Source organism: Anas acuta, chromosome 5, assembly GCF_963932015.1.
Source record: "Anas acuta chromosome 5, bAnaAcu1.1, whole genome shotgun sequence".
Classification (NCBI taxonomy): domain Eukaryota; kingdom Metazoa; phylum Chordata; class Aves; order Anseriformes; family Anatidae; genus Anas; species Anas acuta.
In genome coordinates, this window is record NC_088983.1 from 52154035 (window position 1) to 52174767 (window position 20733).

At 38.5% G+C, this 20733-nt stretch overlaps 2 protein-coding genes across 2 annotated transcripts in view; one reads left to right on the plus strand and one right to left on the minus strand.

Annotated features, from left to right (window-relative positions):
- The window catches only part of LOC137857764 (uncharacterized), a 150423-nt gene that overhangs the window by 116039 nt on the left and 13651 nt on the right, over positions 1-20733 (minus strand). The gene's annotated exons all lie outside the window — the stretch shown is intronic.
- Positions 1-20733, plus strand: part of EXT2 (exostosin glycosyltransferase 2) — a 77588-nt gene that overhangs the window by 36228 nt on the left and 20627 nt on the right. The window contains exons 9-10 of the mRNA XM_068684704.1: positions 4496-4685; positions 16486-16652. Coding sequence (XP_068540805.1) covers positions 4496-4685; positions 16486-16652 — 357 coding nt within the window. The remainder of the gene's footprint in view (positions 1-4495; positions 4686-16485; positions 16653-20733) is intronic.

Genomic DNA, 20733 nt, shown 5'->3' on the forward strand with positions numbered 1-20733 from the left:
ATCCATGATATCAGATTTCATTACTCAAGTAGGAATTCCTGCGTGCCTTTATGGCTTACATGTTGTTGAGGAAGTTTTATAATCTTGACCAGAATGTGAAATGTTGGCCTCTGCAACTTGACTTGTGATTCTGCGGAGTGTGAGTGCTGTGGTTGGCTCTGGAGAAGGAGAGGGGGTTAATTCCTCTGGTTCTGCCCTATGACCACTTGAGGATGGGAAGCACGACGAAATACTTTCTCAAAGTATTCAATAGAAACTTATCACGAATAATTGGAGCAAAATAGAATAAATCAAGGCGTTTTTGGTCTGATAATTCATAATTGAAACCACATTGAGGTTAGGAGTGATGCTCTGAACTACCCAGCTGAAAAACCCTTACCCACAGAGGCAGGGATGCATCTTTGCTTTGCTTTATGAATTTATGAATGCTTTTTTGATGTATGGATGAGCTGCTTAGCTGCTGCATTAAGTTCAGCGCTGTTAGCCTTACCTCTGTGGTTTTAATTAAGAATTGTTGTCATTCAAACTGAGCGGTTTCACTGCTGTTGGTTATAACAAGCACTAAGACTGGTTGTTGAACATAAAATACACAGGGAGGAAAACCCTCCGCCTTGTTCTTGGGAACAGTGGAATTTTATTCTAAAGTGCTTTTGCTGAATTTTCCCACTAAATGATAGCTTAGGGAGTTCTTGACTCTTCTGTAATATGGAACAGCATCATACAGCCTTGTTTTCCTAGAGATCATTTTGTGTTGCAGTTTGTAATCTGGCTGCTGTGTGTTTCTTCGAGTCTCTTTTGGTGAGAGCTAGTATACACTTAAAGAAATTTGGGGTAAGACCCTGTCTTAGTTGTGTCTGATACCAGTACCTTTGAGATTCAGGGGTATTTATAATGATCAGCCAGCTCTGTTCAGTAGCATTGTGAAACTCTTACCTGTCTCACCTCTGTGTCCTGAGAACAGCCTGTTTAAAACTTCTCAGCTAACTTGAAATTGAAGGCTCCACATCAAGTCCAACCCTAAGCATCTCACGTGAGAATTTAAATCCCTTAATATTGTATCCTCAATACATTGACTTCTCCTAAAATAGAATAAAGTTGTTATTAATGACCGAGAGGGAGAACAATTTTTAATGATTGTATTGTACAGTAAAGGTAAGTGCTTATTTCTAAGGGCATTATTACACACGCACACTTGTGGAAAGCATGCGTGACAGCTGCAGTAGTCTGAATCCTTCCCTATATACGTACCCATTCCTGAAATCTCCTCTCTCCCCAGCTTCATGCCACCTATGAGTTCTTGCTGTCATTCAGGTCCCACTACTTTGTCTTTTCATGTGATCTGCAGGAGTTGTCAGACATCTGAGACTGCAAGATTTAAGTGACATGAGAGATTATTCGTAGGAAACGGGCATTTGAAGTTGATCCTTTTTGCCCATAAAAATAATTCACAGCAAGCAACCTATTAATCTTAGATTAATTATCCTGGTTCCTGTAATAATATTAGCTGGGAGGGCAAGACTGAAGGATTGTCTTATTGATAGCTGAACGTCAGCACTTTGTCAAGGAGGGGTGATGGATGATCAATCCACTGTTGCTGCTTGCTCCTCTTTCTGAGAGTGAAAGCTGCTGTGAATTCCATCACGAATGCTAATAAAGATGGGGCTGGAGCAAATGTTCCTTCAGCACTTGGTTTCTTGAGCAATGACTGGGAGAACCCATCCCTGTATCGTTCCCCATTTCATGCTTTGCTGCCATAATGGAGATTTAATTAGGGTGCTGTTGAATTAATTGCCTGTATGGCTTGCTTTTCCGAAGGAGAAATCTGGAAGACTTTAGTAAATTATGGAGGCTCGAATTTGCCCGATTTCCTGCAGAAAGTGGGGTCAATAGGTCTCAGACTGTAGACACACTCTTGAGGCAGGCAGCAGGGGGTTGGCTCTTAATGGCACTTGAGAGATGCTTAATTGCCTTTTTGAAATGTTGTTCTCAAATGAGAGGCTTGGTTCTCCCGTCCATTAGTGTGGGTCCATAAGCTTTTCCCTCCCTCTGTCATCCTTTAGTAGATGCATGAGCAAAAACACCTTAAAAGTTGTCTTATTTTTCCTAAGTTATAACCAGCAAGGCCAGTTATAACTTTTTATAGACGCATATGCAAGTGCTCACAGTCATGCATCTGCGTTTTTTCTGTGGGTACCTAAAATCACCTTAAAATGATATAAATATAATCCTTTTCCAGGAATATCTAGCAAGTCATGTCTTAGGAAATGCTGTGGCCAGAGAAGAAGTTGCTAAATAAACTAAACTTCAGGGAGGGGCTATTAATTTAGGTGGCAATACTTGCCCGTAAGTCATGAGTACAGAATTGCCTATAGATTATTTTACCGGGTACTGTTACTTGCAGGACAGAAACATCGGATTTTCTCGGCAGCCTGCTGGGTATGAAATTAAATCTTTGCTACAAGTATTAATGAAAAGAGGTTTCTGAAAGTTGTTTTAAAGAGCTTCTCGACGTTACAAGGATCATTTGGGTAACAGCAGTCTTGGGGTGGGGTTTGTGTGGAAATGAGTCTGTAAAGCTTTAATGAGGTGGATTGAGCCCTGTTAACGCTTAGGTTGTGATTTGCTGTAGGAATTACTGAAGCTGGAACAAAATCAGAGGGCTGACCTCTTCTGCCACCAGTTGTCTTGTAAAATTAGCAAAAGTGTGTACATAAACCTTAATTTTAGAAATTGTAATAATCTGAAAGCAGATTTGTATCCATCCATAAAGTAATGGATGGATATTTTCTGAATTACTGAGTGTAGTCCTCCTGTATCACAGGTAGCCATGTCCTTTTCATGAACTGAAGTTCCGTGGTGTGCTATTACTATTATTGTTACCCTGTTACTCCTGGTGGGTAAAAGCTGTGTGTTTTCCATTGGGAACCTCTATGACAGTTTATATCAAATGCTACTTGTACCAGGCCTGATAAAGGACACGCGTAGCTGAAGACCAGCCTGTCTTTCCAGCTATTTTGGGAAGTCTAATAAAAGACATTGCTCCTGCTGCCAGATTCTTGCCTGGAACATATCGTTAGAGCATCACGGATAAAACAGTGTGCTAACGTTGTGCTTAAATTTAATCACATTTACCCCCATGTCAGTGTTGATGTGCTTGTAGAAGGTGATAGTATTCACCTATTTTTTTCTCCTTTGCCAAAATGGTAAAAAATATTTTGATTTCTTTTAGGCTATCTGTTCTCCTTGTCCTAGTAGTTACAAAACATTCTAGTTAGGGGTGTCTAGCCACTAAACGTAAGGAGGGTAATGGATGTATAAAGAAAAGTAGCCCAAAGATTCAATACGGACATGGAAAGTTGCAAAATTTTCTGCAAGTACGAGTCTGTAAAACTTGCCTTCCTTGGGACACAAGCAAACCTACAGCATGTATTCAACTGAACATCTTCCTGAGGTTTCTGAGGCAGTTACTAACCCCTACGGGTGTTCATAGTTTTTACAGGCTAAGATTCAAGACTTTCTTGCAAAACAGCATTGCTGAGTTTTGGCTTTCCCATCTCGGCTTTTCACCTCGTCCCAAAAGGTCTTGTTTTTCCCTTTGCTTCTCCGTCTGACCCTTGGTATCTGCTTGGAATGTCAGCTGGGATGAAAAAGCAGGGACCGAAACACCTTCGATTCCTGTCGAGTGATCCCCTCACTGCTTCCTCCTCGATACTGTCGGTTCCAAGCGGGGTTGGCACACGCAGTGAGAATTTAGCTGTCTGTCTTGCCTCCTGCCAGTTGAGCTGGCCTCTTGTGCTGGCAGTGTATTGAAACAAGGCCTTTAAAGTCTTAAAAGGGATGCCCTAGTTAAAATTCAGGAGGGGTAGATAACTCTCTGAAATTCATCTTTGCATCTCGTGCTTTTTTTTTTTTTTTTTAACACAATAGTTTTTCTCACCCCATTGAACAAACGCAGTTTTGTGGGACCTAGTATGTTATTCCTCGGAGTGTGAGCTTTTGCTTTTTTTGCTTGGATGCCCATATTATGACAGGTTTATGGTTTTTGCTATTCTGATGTTTTTATACTTTTTCACTTCTGAAGTTGTAGTACTGATAAAGTTTGTATGTTCACTAAGTCCTGTCTGTAAATATAAAGGTATTGAAATAGTAATTAGTGAATGAAAACTGAGTTATGGTAGCTGAGCTCAAAATTCACCGTAGTTTTCCTTCTCCACAGATCTGTTTGCCTACTCCAATTTATTTTTTCTCTGAAAATCCTTTTACATGTATTGTTACAGCCAGGTAAAACTAAAAATTGAATTAAGAGATTGGAATGAAAATTATGAAAAAAATATGGAAGTTACGGAAAAACTTGCTGAAATTAGAGAATCATCCTGCCTGATCTGAGCACATTCCAAATCTGATGGTTAAATCCTGTCTACATGAATTACTCCTTACCATAATAATTACTCCATACTGTAATAATTCCCTTTATTTGAATCGTTTTCCTTCACAGAAATGGAGCAGTGTGAGCAATCCACTCTTCCTTCCGCTGATTCCACCACAGTCCCAAGGATTCACAGCTATAGTTCTGACCTACGACCGGGTGGAGAGCCTTTTCCGAGTCATCACTGAGGTGTCCAAAGTGCCAAGTCTGTCCAAGTTGTTAGTTGTCTGGAACAATCAGAACAAGAATCCACCAGAAGGTAAGACCTCATGGTAGGTGTGATGGAAGAGGGTGAACCTGGGGGTAGCGTGTCTACTTGTACCGGTTACAAAATCATACATCTTTTGGTTGATTAATGTGTCTTCAAAAAATATTTCATAGCTTCTTTCAAAATAACGAATTAGGATTTTTGTGGCAATGTTTTTGAAAGTGAAATGAGAGGCCAAAGTAGATGAAAAGAAAAAAAAAAAAACAAACACATAAATGGTTCTGCACAAACTTTAGGATCAAAGGTAACATACAGGAGTTGCAGAAACATTGTCTGCCCTTCACCTTATTTTGGGGAGTGGTATGGAGGGAGACTTGGTTTTGTCCTTGCTTGGGTTTATTCTTCTGTAGACACTTTGTTGTTGCAGAGGATAACTTTTATTCTTCTGGGATGTTTTCTGGGGCAAACACAGTTCAGAGCAGCAAAGTAGTATGAGTGTTTGAGACTATAAAATGAGTGAGTAGTTTGACTGATTAAATGAAACCTTGAGACGTTTTGGGTGTCTGAAGAGAAGTTACTACAACACCAGGATGTGTTGTGAAAAAGCTAAGGCTAGACCAATAAAGCAAGCCATACATACCTTTATTTAAATGTTTTGGTTCCCAACACGTATTCTACTATGTTCTTTATATGAGTGAGTCTGAAGAGTTCAGGATGTTAAGTTTTTGAATTCATGGTTATTGTAAAGTGAGAACATATTCAGAGACCTTTCCCCAAATGATTTATATCTGAAGACTTTTTTTGAAGATTTGGCTTCAGAAGCATTTTAATTGCTCATGTGTGGACTTGGTGATATAAATCTGAATTAATTTGTTTAATCTTCAGTATCCAAGGTGTGCTTCATTGGCACGAGTATTTGCTGGCCTGGCATGCTGCTGTACTGTATTAACAAATTGCTTTTAGTTCAGGTGTAACTTCAAGTAGCAAAACTGCCTTTGTAAGCTTGTCCACACTGCAGTGTACATGTAGAAGTGTAGTTTTGCTGTTATGTATGGCAGTGAGGATTGATCTGCTCTACCTCCACCTGTCTGTCAACAACAGCAGAGGGGTTACATATGTTCTTGCCCTAGGCCTTGGCTGAGGCATTCTGCTTCACTTGCTGTGCCTCCTTCAGGTGAGGACTTCAAGCCTTATTGTCCCAGGTCTGTGATCCTCCAGATTCTCTCCTGTCATATATTAACCCTTGTGCCAGGACCTCCATCTCAGGTTGCTTAGACCTCACATCTTGTTGCCTGTTTTCAAGTCCCAGATCCTAATCCTGTGCTTCTCTGTCCTCTTCCATGTAATACCATGATTCTGTCTGCCATCAGCTCCCATTTTTCCTGATACTATAATATAGTTCCTGAGACTGTAGATACAGCAGTTGTAAATGAGTTTATTTCCTGTACGTCATATGTATGAATTGGTCATTCACATTGGAAAATGCAGGTGATGTTTTTGTTTGAGAACCAATGTTTCCTTCTAGGATCATGTATTCAAAAATGCTAAATTTGGTGATACAGAGCGTTGTGTATTCATCTATCTTCTGTATCAAATCATACTTGTGGTTAGGACTCCTCGCTTTGTAGCTCAGCTTCAGCTGCTGCTGTTTTCCACTCTTCGAAGTTAGCTATTTGGCACAGCAGTAAGATGCAGTGCAAAAATTAATCCCTTGCCATTTGTCTCAATTTACCATCTTCTGACAGCTTCTCGGGAGCCAAGCTATTACAACTATTCACTTGGCTCATTTGCCATTTTGGCAACTTGTTGCAGTTCAAAGCAGAGTAGCTTTATTGTTTGCTTTGAAAAGTGTTCAGTAATACTGCTGCGCTAAACACCTCAAATTCAGTGGTTTATGAAATGTTTGCAGTCTTTTGAAGTGAGAAGCGTTGCATATAAATTGATGATACTGGAATTTTTGCAGTAAGAAGATTGTCTGAAAGCAAAAACGCTTAGTGTAACGTTCATTCAGTTATGTAAGCTGTGAGGACACGTATCCTCTGAATGCAGGTGGACTTGACCCAAATGGATTGCTTCCATGTTTTCCTTTGAGTAGGAAAAAAAAAAAAAAAAAGAAGCAAATAAAACATTGCATAACTTTTCTGTTAAATCATTCATATTAATTTTGCATTTAGAAGTTCTTAAATATTAGTATTTTATTTTTTTTCTGAGAAGACAAACTAGTTTTAGGAAAAAAATGCTGTTGTCTGTAGAGTTTCAAACCCTGCTCTCAAGTGTTTTGAGAGCATAGTTAAATGCCCAGACGCTTGTGCCCTTACATTAGACTAAGCTTTGCAATGAAGTAAATAACTATTTGTTTCCAGTGTTCCTCGTCTCTTTATTGCTGTTATAACCATTGTAATCTCTTGGGCCATGGCCAAAGAGAGGTCAGTTTGATTAAATTAACTTGTTTTATTTCAGATCCATGCAGGGCATTCCACTTGGCTCTTCAGCCAGTCTCTCCTTCGGCCTGTCTATTAGCGATCCTAATCTGTGGACTTCAAAGCTTCTGCTGTTTATAGCCTGTTAAAGCCAGGAAGTTTCTGATGGATTAGGGCAAGGAATGAGTTTGAAGTTTGTAATGTGCACCACTGTCACTGATAAAGTCAAGTTTATTACCCTACAGTAGTATCTGCACTTTTATGGCTATTTTCTTTTAATTGGTTGTAGCAAAGCTGAGGCGCTTGACCTCCTCGAGCATCAAGTGCTATGTTTCCTGGGTGTTTCCATATACAGGACACATTTCTGTACAGAAACAGGTCTTGGCTTTTGTCATTGCAGCCCTGTGCTTTTGTTTGGTCGGTGTAAGTGGGAGGGCTGGGTGGAGGGCGTCAAAGTTGTCTTCCATACTGATTATGCACACTAAATTGAGAATTGGATTTGGGCCTCCTGAGGTGGAGCTGGCATAGTGCTGCACAAATGTGACATGAGAATAGTACCATAATTGAAAATGACACCAATTACACCTGATGCTGTTATCGGAGAAGTGTTTATTGTAAACAGAGAGAATGGGAAGCCAGTTGATGTAATCTTTTTGGATTTCGGAAAGGTTTCAGTACCATTTCTCACAGTATTCTTCTGGACAAGATGTCCAGCATATGGATAGATAAAAAACATGATACAATGGGGGAATAGTTGGCTGATGGGTTGGGCTCAAAGAGTTGTAGAAAACGGTGCTATATCAGGCTGGCAGCCAGTTGCTGGTGGGGTTCAGCAGGACTCCATTTTAGGGCCAGTTCTCACTGTTTGCATAAATGACTTGAATATGGGACCAGAAGGTGTTTCGAGTAAGTTTGCAGATGATATTAAATTGGGACAAGATATTGACTCCCTCAGGAGTAGAGAGGCCTTGCAGAGAGACCTTGATGAATTAGAGGACTATCAACAATGAAGTTTAACAAGAGCAAGTGGCTGTGCCTGGGAAGGGGCATTGCTGGCTGTACATACAGACTGGGGGACGAGAGGCTGAGAGCAGCCCCGCAGAAAGGGATCTGGGGGCTCTGGTTGATAGCAAGCTGAGTATGAGACAGCAGTGTGCCCTGGGGTGTACCCTGGGGTTTCTCATCAGGATGAGAAAACTGCAGCAGAGGAATGTATGAGAAACACAGAAGTCTCGTGCAGACATTTCAAAGTTTTCAGAGAGCTTATGGTAAAAACATTGGATCTTATGTGCAACAGCAGAGAGGAAATATGTATGATAATGACTTTAATCTGGAACGTCAACACTTTGCAGAATCGTTTTGCTGATCTTAAGCATTCTGTAAATGTAGGGGATGTGATCTCTGCGTCTTTGTCTGAGTTTTCCATTTATACTCAGCCATATGGGGCATGCAAGAAGCTTGTCAACCCAGCCGTAACGTCAGCAGGCCCATGACTACATGTATAGTATTAATAAAAAGGTTAAAAGCTTTGAAATATTATAGGAAAAAATATTTTTTTCTCACTCGCTCTGCATCCAATAAAATAAACATTGTGGTCCAACTGTCTGCTGCTGGGAATATTTGCGTAGACAGGATGTTTTTTTATTTTCTCTGTTCAGCCAAATACTTCTGCCCTTTCATTTAAATTTGTCTAAATTGCTAGTTCTGAAGTTCAAGAAAACAGTCTGTGATAGTAATTTCCACTAACATTTCATCATGTGTGTTGTAGTTGAAGAAATCATCTTGTCTACCACATACATGGTATAAAAACACTTAAGTCCATTACTTTTAGTAAATGTGCAATGAGTAAGGAATCACGTGTGATAGTTTGATTCCTTTTTAGGTTCAGTTTTATGGAAAAAAAAAGGATTTAAAAAATGTGTAGTGTTTTCTCCGTAGTTCTTTAAGCAGTGTTTCCTGGGGCTAAATTGCTGATAATTTCAGAATAAGGTACAGATTGCTAGGTTTGTAGATATTACTGCAACAACCACATTTTTGTTTGTTTGATACTATTAATTGGCCACATTGATATAAAACATTGAGGATAAGGAACCTGGGTGTCCTCTGGGTTACTGTGTCTTAAGAAAAAAAGCCCTCAGCGGCAGATTTTTTTTCCTACTTTACTGGCACTGGTGAGAATGTTTTGTTGAACTACTTTTCAGGTTCTGAATTAATTTGGTTTCTTCACTATGTGCTTACTGCCATTTTCCTTGATTAGCTAGAGAGCTGATTGAAGACTGTTTTAGTCTTCCATGAATCATCTAATGTTACTTCTGAAGGAAGTCTACAAATCTAGCTTAACACACCCAGCTGAGGCTCTAAATCATGTCCTATAAACCAGTAATCTGTTTCCTTATATCTAGGAGGAATTCCATGTATTACAATAGACCTGTACAAAAATTGCAATGCAGGTAGAAATCTTTTTTGGACAGATAGTTTTAAGTGTATGCAGTTGAAATACCCGAACAGACTTCTTCAGTAATTTCAGCCATTATTGAAGGAGTGCTAGTAATAAATATAACATGCTCAATGTTGCTTTTTCTGACAAATTTTTGAAGCTTCAGATATGAGCTGAGTTCTGTCTTTCAGTCAAAGACTAGAGAAAGTCCTCATTAGGCTTTCATCATGCACTTCCATTAGTTGAATTCATGCAGGCTGCTATAGGCTGATTAGAATGAGTATCAGCTCATCAGGTAGGAGTTGAGCATCTGAGCAATTACAGATACGTACAAAGAGGCATGTTTAGTGATTTTTATTTTTTTTAAATTCATCTCAGTCTACTTTGCACACCTTTTGGAAAAGTTTTTCCTTTTTGCACTTCCAAGTAGACTTCTGAGGAGTTGTGGAAAATCGGAGCTGAATATGAGCTCTGGTGCCACGTAATCAGCAGCCGTGAGTTCCCCTAGTTTTTCTTACTGAGAAAGTAGAATAGAACAAGCATATTTGTATGAACATGTCTGTGTGAGTAGCTTCATGTGAGTCATCAAAATGCCATTATTGTACCCAGTGAGTGGATCTTTTTTTAAATTTAATTTATCATATTGCTCTTAATATTGGCAAGCATTCAGCTCTTGCCATCAGGAGTATACATCATATTTCCAGCTCCTCCTCATTATCCTTATCTGCTGCTTCCAACTCTAAATTCAATAAACCATCTGCATTCAAATATCACTTTCTATTTTTGAACTTGTTACTAAGAATGGGTGTCCCAAGGTTATTGTTTGGCTCTGCACAGCAGCTGTATTGATCCTCTCTTTCCCTATGTTGAATGCTGAAACTAGAAATGGATGATGAATAATTAGAGCAAGTAATTTCCTATAAAAACACACTTCTGTTTGTGGACAAGTTAGAAAATAGTGCTTCTACTGCTGAAGGACCCTTTCAGATGTTTTTAATTTACCAGTTTCTCAGAAGTGAGCAATCAGTGAATGATGCTATATAACAAAATGATGATGCTGTTTCTGACGAAAAGAGGTAATATGCTCCACAGAAATATCGCTCTGCTATTTTTAATTCTCTCTCTCATGTATTGATTAACAGTTCCCTTAGACCTGAGAAGCAGGTATGGATTTGAAAGCAAGAATTCATTATTATATATAACCATTTTGCAAGCTTGTGTTACTTATATTTTGGTACAAACATCTGATGCCAAGATACCAAGCCTAGGGATGTATGGGGTATGGAAATGGAAACTTTTTTAGGCAGGGAAAAGGGGAGTCCTTCAGATTATAATAAAATTGCCTCTCATGACTATCATTCCTTCTCTTCATTATGACTTTCATTTAATTCACTGAGAGTTGTAGCTGAGAAATACACATTTAGAAGATTTTTATCTTTTCGCCACTCTCTTATTTGAAACGCTCAGTTATTAATGAAATGTAAGTGCAACACTTTTTTTCTTTTTTTTTTTTTTTTTTTCTTGGGATAAAGGATGTTAGCGCTGATTTTAATCCTGAAGTTCATGGAAATCATCTTGAAATCATGCTTGAAAAATTTGCTGTGAGATGTGGAGTTGCAGGACTTAATGGCAGGATTGTGGGCTGGCCAGAAGTGCAGACATGTATGTGGTTGTTACAGACTGTAAGCCCATTAGAAATGGAAGCCACATTTGGGAAAGTTTGGAAACTGCTGATTTTGTTTTTAGAAGACCACATACTGTTTTCTGTGGTAGCTTCTGCAATCAGTGGATCAGTAGTCCTGAACAGCAAAGTGTCAAGAATGCCTGGAGTCCTGTTGCCAAAGAGCAAGTGTATGTATTATCCAAACGCTAGCTAGTCTCTCGTAATTATTTCAGTATGATACAACAGGAAGGGCCTGTCTTTCTCCTCAGGCTCCATGCATAGATAGAGACTTTGTATACTTCACGGAGCTCTGTTTTAATATTTTACCTTGGTCTTCTGCCGCATCACAGAAAGCCCTCACCAAGTTTAAAAGAAGTAATTCCTAGCGCACACATGCACATTTACTTCTGTGTGCTTCAAGGTTCTCATGACATCTTGTCAGACTTCGTCTGCCTTGTCCATCACTTCTTATCTTGGGCTTCTTTTGTCCTTGTCATACTTTGTTAAATGATGCAAATGCCCCTTTACTGTAAGAATTGAGGCATGGTCTTTTGCCTTGGTTATAATAAAGTCTACTAAAATGAGGATTACCCCCATATATGTTTTGCTAGTGCTCAGGTTTCTCAGAACATTACTTTTCCAAGCAGTATATGAAAATTCAGAGTGTGGTATTAGAGAAGTGGCAGAACCTGTCTCAGACTTCTCTTTATGCCTCGTTCCTCCTACATGTAGAAAGGAAAAGTACTGTCTTTTTTTTTTGTCTTTTAAAATATTTTTTTTTAATTTAAAGGACAATTTTAAGGAAGGACAATGTTAACCTTCCTGATGGATTCTGAGACTTTGGATTCTGAAGTAGTTATTGTCTTTGATTGGTTGTGTACTTCTGTTGGAGTCTTGTAGCAGAGCTAATTTTGAACCAGCAATATTTAGGATCTCTAAATGGAGTCTGCTGTCCTATGTGACGGTCATTTTTGCTCAGGTAGTCAGTCTGGTGGCAACCCCACTTAGTTTGTGTCATTACATCTCTTGTGTGCTCCCCTCTCTGTAGGTAAAGCAACACTTGGCGTCCGAGGCAGTAAGTAGTCTTACTTTTCAGTATGCAAAATGAAAGAAAGGGTAACTGATAGCCCAATACGTTATTCAGAGCGTCTCCAAAACGCTTATTTTCCATTCATTTCTTTAACATAAGTCCAAATTCAAACAGTTTGTATTACGTTTCTCAAAGCACAAATATTTTAGAGTAACTTATCTCTTTTTGAGAATTGGTCATTTTGAGAGACTTTCCAAGACCTTAGTAAATCATGTGGGTTTAACAGGATTTGCTGACATCTGAGATGCATGCCAATTATGATTAGATTACACCTTCATTTTTCATACACTTTTCATTACTTTTTCTTCTGTTACCATAATTTAATGCAAGTGGCATGTCTGTAAGTAAACCATCAAATGGTTGATTTTTTTTAAGAGCTAGAAGTTTAAAGTGTCCTTGTTTGATTGATTTTATTCTGAATTATTATTTCACAATCCTAGTGGCTTTTCGGTTTTAATTTTTGTTTTATGGTATTATTGTACTGAAATAAAATTTTTGTTGCCATATTGTTCTCATTTTTCATACATATAGCAGGCAAAAGTCAAAGAAAAGCCCAAATAAAAAAGTACTTAGCATGTATAAATTATAAAGTTTGTTGATATTTATAAATGCAAATTTACAAGTGCATACATACTTATGGCAATTTTCCTTGCCTCAAACACTTGTGACAGTGGAATCTCTTGGGGATCCAGCAGGCTACTTAAAATTCTTTTATACCAATGCACAGCTTATAATTGGGTAATTCTAGACAATTAGCCCAAGGTCTTTAAGTAGCTTACAAATGTTAAACAATCTACGGCCTTTGGAGGCTGTGATGTATGTCCCCGTGGAGTGGCTGTAACTGTCTTACAAATACGGTGCTTGCATGTTGTCTGGTAAACCAGTGAGAAAGCAATGAGTAGGCTTGATAGTACAAATTTGCAGTAAACTGTTCTCTCATCCAGTGTTACTGCCTCCTGAGGTTAGGATGACTAGTAAGATGGAAATCTTGGAGTTAATTCAGTGTTGTCTTACTGGAGTTGTCATTTCAGGTTATGGCTGAGGCAGGGAATTTCAAAGCCCTTGCATTTGATTAGCAATGTGGAGAGTAAAACTCACTCATTTCATTGTAATTAGAATCCCTGGCTCTTCAACATTTTTGTTTTGGCCCCTGGTGACTTGCTTTGTCCCCCCAGCTGCTGGCTGACTTCCATTGGAGACCATCGGTAGCATGATTTAATCCTTCAGACTGACTACTAATTGTTATTACAGGCCACTTCAGTGATGTAGCGTCACATCACTTGGGGTGATGCCTCTTGCTTTCTGCTAGAAGGAGAAGAAGTGAGTGAAATTGAACAAGAATCTGCATACATGTCAAATACAAGCCATGGTCTACAAGACCACCCAGATAAAGGTAGATTTTATAGTCACTTTTTTAGTCTCACAGGAATAACCTCAGGGTAGGAAACTAAATAAAAATATTGCCAGTAAATATCGGTTTATTTCTTCTCCTTTCTTTTGGCCACCCATGTATGCCAATCCTTCTTTCTAAACTAAAGCTCCAAGAAAAATTGCCCTTTGAAGACTTTTGGTGTGGTTTGGAAAGAGGATTTTGTTTTCCCAGTGAAGTAGTGCTTGGGCTCTGGTATCTGTAAGGAGCATGTAGCTCTGTGTTTTATTTAAGAGCATTATGTGAGCTGTTAAATCTGAGAGGCCCAGTGGCAATGAGGATGTGGACACTTGCTCCTGGGAGCAAGTTTTTCTTGTATGTGTTGGATTGAGGCAGCTTTTGTTCTTCTCTAGTGCTAATTCTGTCTTCCTAGTTACAGTGGAAAGAGGGCAGAACTGTTTTTAAAGGAGATCTGATTATGAATTATTATGGAATGAGAAGTGTGTGCACATAATTGTATCACCTTGCAACTTGTTCACATTTGATTTTGCCTGAACTCCAGCATTCTTCAAATCCTTCTGCTGAGAACGCTTCCAGAAGCTGACCTTTTGTTTGTTTACAAACTAAAAGCATTTCCTAGGGTTAGAGTTTCCCTTATTTTGGCCTTTCATTGGCACTCATATTGCCTTCTTCCTTTAATTCTTAAAACATAGAAGCAAGGGTCTTGTTTCCCCATGCTGTTTTCTGAATTCCTGTATTAATCCTCATGTCCTAGGAATTTACGTTCAAGCTTCCTATTCTCATCCTGACAATGGCCAACAATCTCCGTAGTGTTTGGGGCAGAAGGGGCAGTAAGATCATCCGGGTTGATCTGTAGTCATCAGTCACCACATTACTTTGCAACCCAGTGATTTCAACTTAGCTTGAGCGCATTTTCTATAAAAATACCTAGCCTTGTTCAAAGGCAAGATGTACAGAATCAGCTACTGTCTTCTTCCAGAGGTCAACCACTGTTACGATAACTACATTATCTATATTATGAATTTTTGTTCTTGCTTCTATTAAGCTAAGCAGGTTGATCTCCAAGTTCCACCATAATGCGTTCTCCTTCCCTCAAGTAACTTATATGGTTCTTTCTTCTATCACTTCCAGTCTTCTGACAGGCTTTGGAACAAACAAAAAGCACCACAATCAAGCAGTATTTTGTCATCTATCTGACTGTCTGCATACAAAAAAATTGCCCTCCACTTCCTTCCCAACATTTCTTACTGTTTACCCATCTACATACTGAAGACCTACATCAATCTATTTTGCTGAAGCAGCATGCTGAGAGCCAATGTCTACTCTGACCTCTTAATTTTTGTCAGTAGCTGCTTTTGAGAAAAAGTTGCCTTTCCTGCTGTTTAATGCTCTGTCGGTCTGCTTTTTGTTCAAATGTACCTAAGTTCACTGAACAGTCCGGAATGCTCTGTATGACCTTGTTGTCCACACTATTTTTCATGTCTCCAAGCTTTATATTTATTTCAGATCGCTTTATATTTATTTCAATGGCTTCAGACTTTGTGTCAGTTCTTACACACTATGCTTATACATTTCCATTTGATACAGAGAGCAACTTACAAAATCTCTTAGTAGTCACTTTGCAGTTGATTTAGTGTATTTTCTTTTTTTCTTGTTACATATCATTCTGTCAGCCCCTTCATTTCACCAGTGTAAGAAACTTGTCTTAATTTTGTGTGCTGTCTACAACCTTACCGTTTAGAATGCATACTCATCTTACAATGCTCTCTTTTCTTTCAAGCTCTTGTTAAAATAAATGTTTACTGTGAACGCTGGAAGAAATCAACATACCACATTTGTAGTTTAATAAATAGACAAGCATCAACTACACCTTGATGATTTAGTGCTTTAAAGATGCATCAAACTGTAATAATGTCTGCTGTTTTGTGCTGGAAAGTGGTTAAAAGTGCATGCAGAATTAATGTTTAATGTACAGTTCTTAGTTCTGCTGTGTTAGTTTTAGCTTGGTACTTCAAAGCTTAAGCCTCCGGTTATGCTTTTGTAGGAATAGAATATGATTTTGAAAATTTTCAATGTGTAAAAGCTTGCAGAAACTGTTAGTGCACCACTTAAAGTGCTACATTTTAAACGCAGCAAGAAATGAAAATGTAACCTCATTCGAGACTGAATTGGGTCCTATTTTCTATCTACAGTTTCTTGTTACTAATTAGAGCATCATTTGATTTGAGATTTTTCATTGTTCTGTACCCTAGTGCTTTGTTCTACTTGTAAAGAGGGTGTAAGGTATGACTGGAATCCTTTTGCATTTATGCAGATTAATGTATTACTGTCACTTAGGACTTTGAAGGTGAAAGAAATGATTCAAATATGCTCACACAGAATCTTCTCCTTAATTATTAATGGCCAATTGTTAAACGATTAACAATGTAGGTATATATAGGTCATTAACTGTTAAAATAAACTTTGTTTTTTTCTCAGCAATTAACAGAGTTGACATTCTTTTTCATTTTTTTTATGACCGTAGACTTGCAGTCATCATGTATTTCTTCAAATTCTTTTAAATTGCTTTGAGTCCTAAATCAGAACAGTATCACTGATCCTTGTTGTGTGGTTATCCCAGCCTGCAGTTTCGGGCAGGCTAATCCCCTGTATAGTTTATCTTTGAAGCTCTCTATAGAGAGCAAAATACAAAAATATAACTGAACTTCTCTGCCTCTTGTCTTCACTTTGCTTGCATTTTTGAGTGAATGGAAATGGGTTATATTGTAAAAAGAAGCTAAGGTATAAGTGCAGACTTGTTCAGAAGCAAAGTAACATATTGAATTAAATTTCTTCTAATATTCTGCTCTAGATTCCCTCTGGCCAAAGATTCGTGTTCCACTGAAAGTTGTTAGGACTGCAGAAAACAAACTTAGTAACCGCTTCTTCCCCTATGACGAAATTGAAACAGAAGCAGTGTTGGCTATTGATGATGATATCATTATGCTAACCTCAGATGAACTTCAGTTTGGCTACGAGGTAAGAGAACAGCCTTTTTTCCCCTCTTACACAATTTGACATTGTATGTGTATTTGAAATGGAGGAAGCACTGTGCAGTCTGCTGATTATTTTACATCTCTGTTTATTGTGGCAGTTCAATGCTTTCCAAAGTATTTTTACAGATTGTCATTACTTTATAGAAAACACTGCTAGCTAACAGAAAGCTTTCTATAACTGGCAGAGTGATGCCAAGAGACTCCAGAAAATGTTGTGTAGATGTGTAATGGAAACAGTCTGGAGCCTGTGAATAGGATTAATTTGATCAGTTTCAAAAAGGTTTCCAAGCATGACAACTCAATTGCTATACAATTTAGTATTTCAGATATTTCTGCAATTAATCCCCTCATTAAGCAGGGATTACAAGGATTGCAGTTCCATATCTTTGCACGCTCTTCATCTGATCGGACTGGTTGCTATGATGTGTTCTCTTCAAGTAAAATCGTTTGTTTAGATGTCCCACTATTAATCTGTTAGCATTCATGCACCTTAGAATAAAAAAAAGAAACATAACAAATGTTAATTGGTCTCTTAGCCTGTAGAACAATATTTTCCCTGTTGGTGGGGGCATGTTGCCATCAGATTCTTCCTGTACAGATTGATGGACAAGACAAGTTTTAGAGATTAAATGCTGGGAACAGAGGAGGCCTCCTGAGGACATGCCAAAGTAAGGTGGGGTGCAGAGAGGAACTGAAGAATGTCAGAGAGGGGACACATGTATCATATGCTTTAAATGGCAAAGCTTCAACAGCTGCTGTTGTAATGAGGGTATCAACAAAAAGAAAGCTTGTCCAAATCAGTTACCCATGGCAGTACAAAGAGGTGAAGGTCTTTATAGGCGTTTTTGAGTTGTTTGTCCAGAAGCGCACGTAAAGCCACTGTTGTTTTCCTTCCAAAACTTTGGCTTGAGTGAATTAATTTTGTCTTCCATTTGTATCTGAGTATATGACGCAGTCCATAACCTGATATTACTGTTCTGTGCGTGTATTTAAGACAAACATATGTTCTATGTGTAAATAAATCAGAAACTTTACAAAATGTAAGAGTAGATTTAAGAAAGGTGTGAATCGTTTATTCACACCTATACCTGCAATATCAAAACCAAAACAACACTAGGCTGCTTACACAAGAGCTAGACCATAAGACTATTATCTAAATTGAGTGAAATAACAAAAATCACTATTCAAAAGGCCAGAAAGCAAACTGAATATGATAGTTGTATCATTTTTAATACTCGAATGCAGTTGCTAACACAAGATGATGTTTTTTGAAAGATTTTGGAAGTATTTATTTAGTCTGAATACATATGTGGTAAAATAAGTCTTTCTCCCTCTCATGTCGAAGAGACTCTTAGCAAGCAACAAATGTTTGGCCTCAAGGTTGCATGTGGTAATGTAGGTATACTGATGCCATAACAAAGATATTAAGTACTGGAGACAGAGGTTTAACCTATGATGTGTATCTCTAGAAAAGAAATACTTGCCTTGCCAGGTTAAGAGTAACAGGTTAGTACATGGACTGTGAACAACAGTGAAGAGAAGACAACCAAAGGAAGGTGATTTTTTTTGTGTGTGTGGCCACATATGCCTCTTTTCTATACCATGGTGACTACACTGAGTGCTTTAAGCACTTTAGGCTTTTTAAGCACTGTGTTACAGCAGCAGAGCAATGAAATGTTGGCAGTTCTGCAAGCCAACTTTTGTCTGCGTTGGTGCTTCTGACTACTGGTTTTGAGGGTGAGCTGATGTGATGAAAAATAGTAAATCCATAACGTGCATGCTGTGTAAATTCTGGCTCCATTTCCAGTTAGATTTTCATAGAGCTGGCTCAAGTAAATCTAAGTGACTGTGTAAGTAGTTCCAAATGAATCTCTGCTACTGGTGAAGCAGGCTTGGAGGGCTTCGAAGCAGAGGCTTGAACTGCAGCGCTGCAGTTGGGTGTCAGGTCTGTCAGCCAGCAGTTGCGAGAATAGAGCTGCGAAGCTCGTGTGTCTGAGGCATTAACTTAAACACCAGTGGCTGAGAGCATCTGTAACGTCATGTATATTGAGACTAGTTGCCCAGGAAAGCATTATCCTCTTGGAAAAAGCTGAGGCCAGGTGGTGGTTGTGCTGCCTGGTTTGTCGGCCCTCTGTGGGCCGCGTGCGCTGGTGGCAGGGGCTGCCCGAGTAACAACCCTTATATGCAGTGTGTGTGTGTAACCATTTGGACTTGGGATTGTTTTGTCTGGAAGACTAAAACTTACGGCTTTTGCAGTTCTTTGTGACTATAAATCCTACTCCTTTTTAATTCTGAGAATCCAGCTTAGCACACAGCCGCCTAGATGGAAAACTAAAATGCCTTACTGAGCAGATAGCTGAGACAGACCCATGGGTCGTTTGAACCCTTATATGCTCGGATTGCTTTTTTTTTTTTTAACTTTTAAAATAAATGAGTAAGAATGTCTTTGAATACAGAAGCACAGCGAATTATTTTATAAATATACATTTTTTCTCTTAAGGAGGGTGAGTGATGTAGTTCCTACTCTCTGGCACAGAAATCAGGGGTTGAAGATTGATCTTTCCTGTCCCTGAGTGTCTGTGACTTGCTTGACAGGCCTGAGCTGGCTCCCAGATGTTTAAATTGTCCTCAGCCTGTGATAATTTATTTATCTGTTTATGTGTGTTACCAGAAAAGTATCTCTCAAACTCTTGACTCATTTGCAGGGGAATCCAGAGGGAACAGTAGCAGAATATAATGTTACTAGAAAGTTTTTATTTTAAAAGTACGTCTGCTTCTGCTTTGGTCATAAGAAGGGTTGGAAACGTGACATTCGGTAATTTTCTTTTCTCCTCCTGACATCCTTGAGACTTTACATTTAAACATGTGGCAAAATCTCCTCTGTCACAGACTTGTCTGAATGTATAGAGCAAGCCTAAAAAAAAACTGAAAACTTTGATCTCAGTACACTTTCAGCCATAAAAAATTATAGTAACACTCAAAGTGTCAGACGTTTTTTACTTGTTAAAAGTGAGCTATTATGGTACGGTGATTTATTGCGTTGCGTAAATCTATTGGAGCAAGCAGAAAAATAGTCCCTGTGTGCTGCTGCATTAAGGTAGCATAAGAATGCCTGTGACATTCTGACTTACGAAAAAAAAAAAGACTATTTCTGTAAATTACATGGTGAAATCACAGGTATGACTTGAGGCCCTGGAAATAAACTGCTAGGGCTAGACAACTTTTCCCACTTACCAATCATTGTTGTTCACAGAGGGAATATCAGAGAGCAAGGAAAGGAGCGAGTATTTAGAATATCATAATCTTAAAAAATTAAAGCAGAACCATTGGCTGCTTCCAAAGAGTTTGGTGTTTGAATGAGAAACTGAGGGCATGCATTCTTGTATTCCCACCTCTGAGGCTCTGCTGGCAGGGCAGATTGCTAGCATTTCTATCAGTCTGAAAAGTCGGGATAACTCCAAGTATGAAGTTCATGAAGACTTCTTATAAAGTGCTCACACAGCACTTTGTCCTTACAAAGTATTTAGGCAATATTAAAAATAATCCTAATTGGGATCATTGCTCTGAGTTGTGTGTTCTTGGTTTGTAGGCAGCATAGTTTGGTGCCTTGCTAAGTTTATTTTTTCTGTTGGAAACTTCTTGCCTACTGCTAGTGGATGGTGGTCTCAGAGCTCAGTTTTTCAGTGCTTCATTGCTGTGGCATTCTTTAAAAGTTTTTTTTTTTTTTTTTTTTTTAAATAAAAATACAATAACAACTCTGATGAATCACGTATTTATTCCACTAAGCTAAGATCATCGTAAAACTTTACCTTCTTTAGAACAATTTTTGCATGCCCATTTTGACTATTAAAAATGTATTTTTTGGATTCCCTTATAAGAAGGGTAATATACCAAAATAAGATGTCCATGGGTAACTATTGGCCACATTCAAATTTCTTCAAATTGAAAAGTTATTTTACAGATATGTGCATGTGAAACATCACTTATTTTTTAATAAACTTTATGCTTACATTCTGCTTTTTTTAATAATAGCATAAGCTATCCCTTTGAGGACTGAGGGAGAA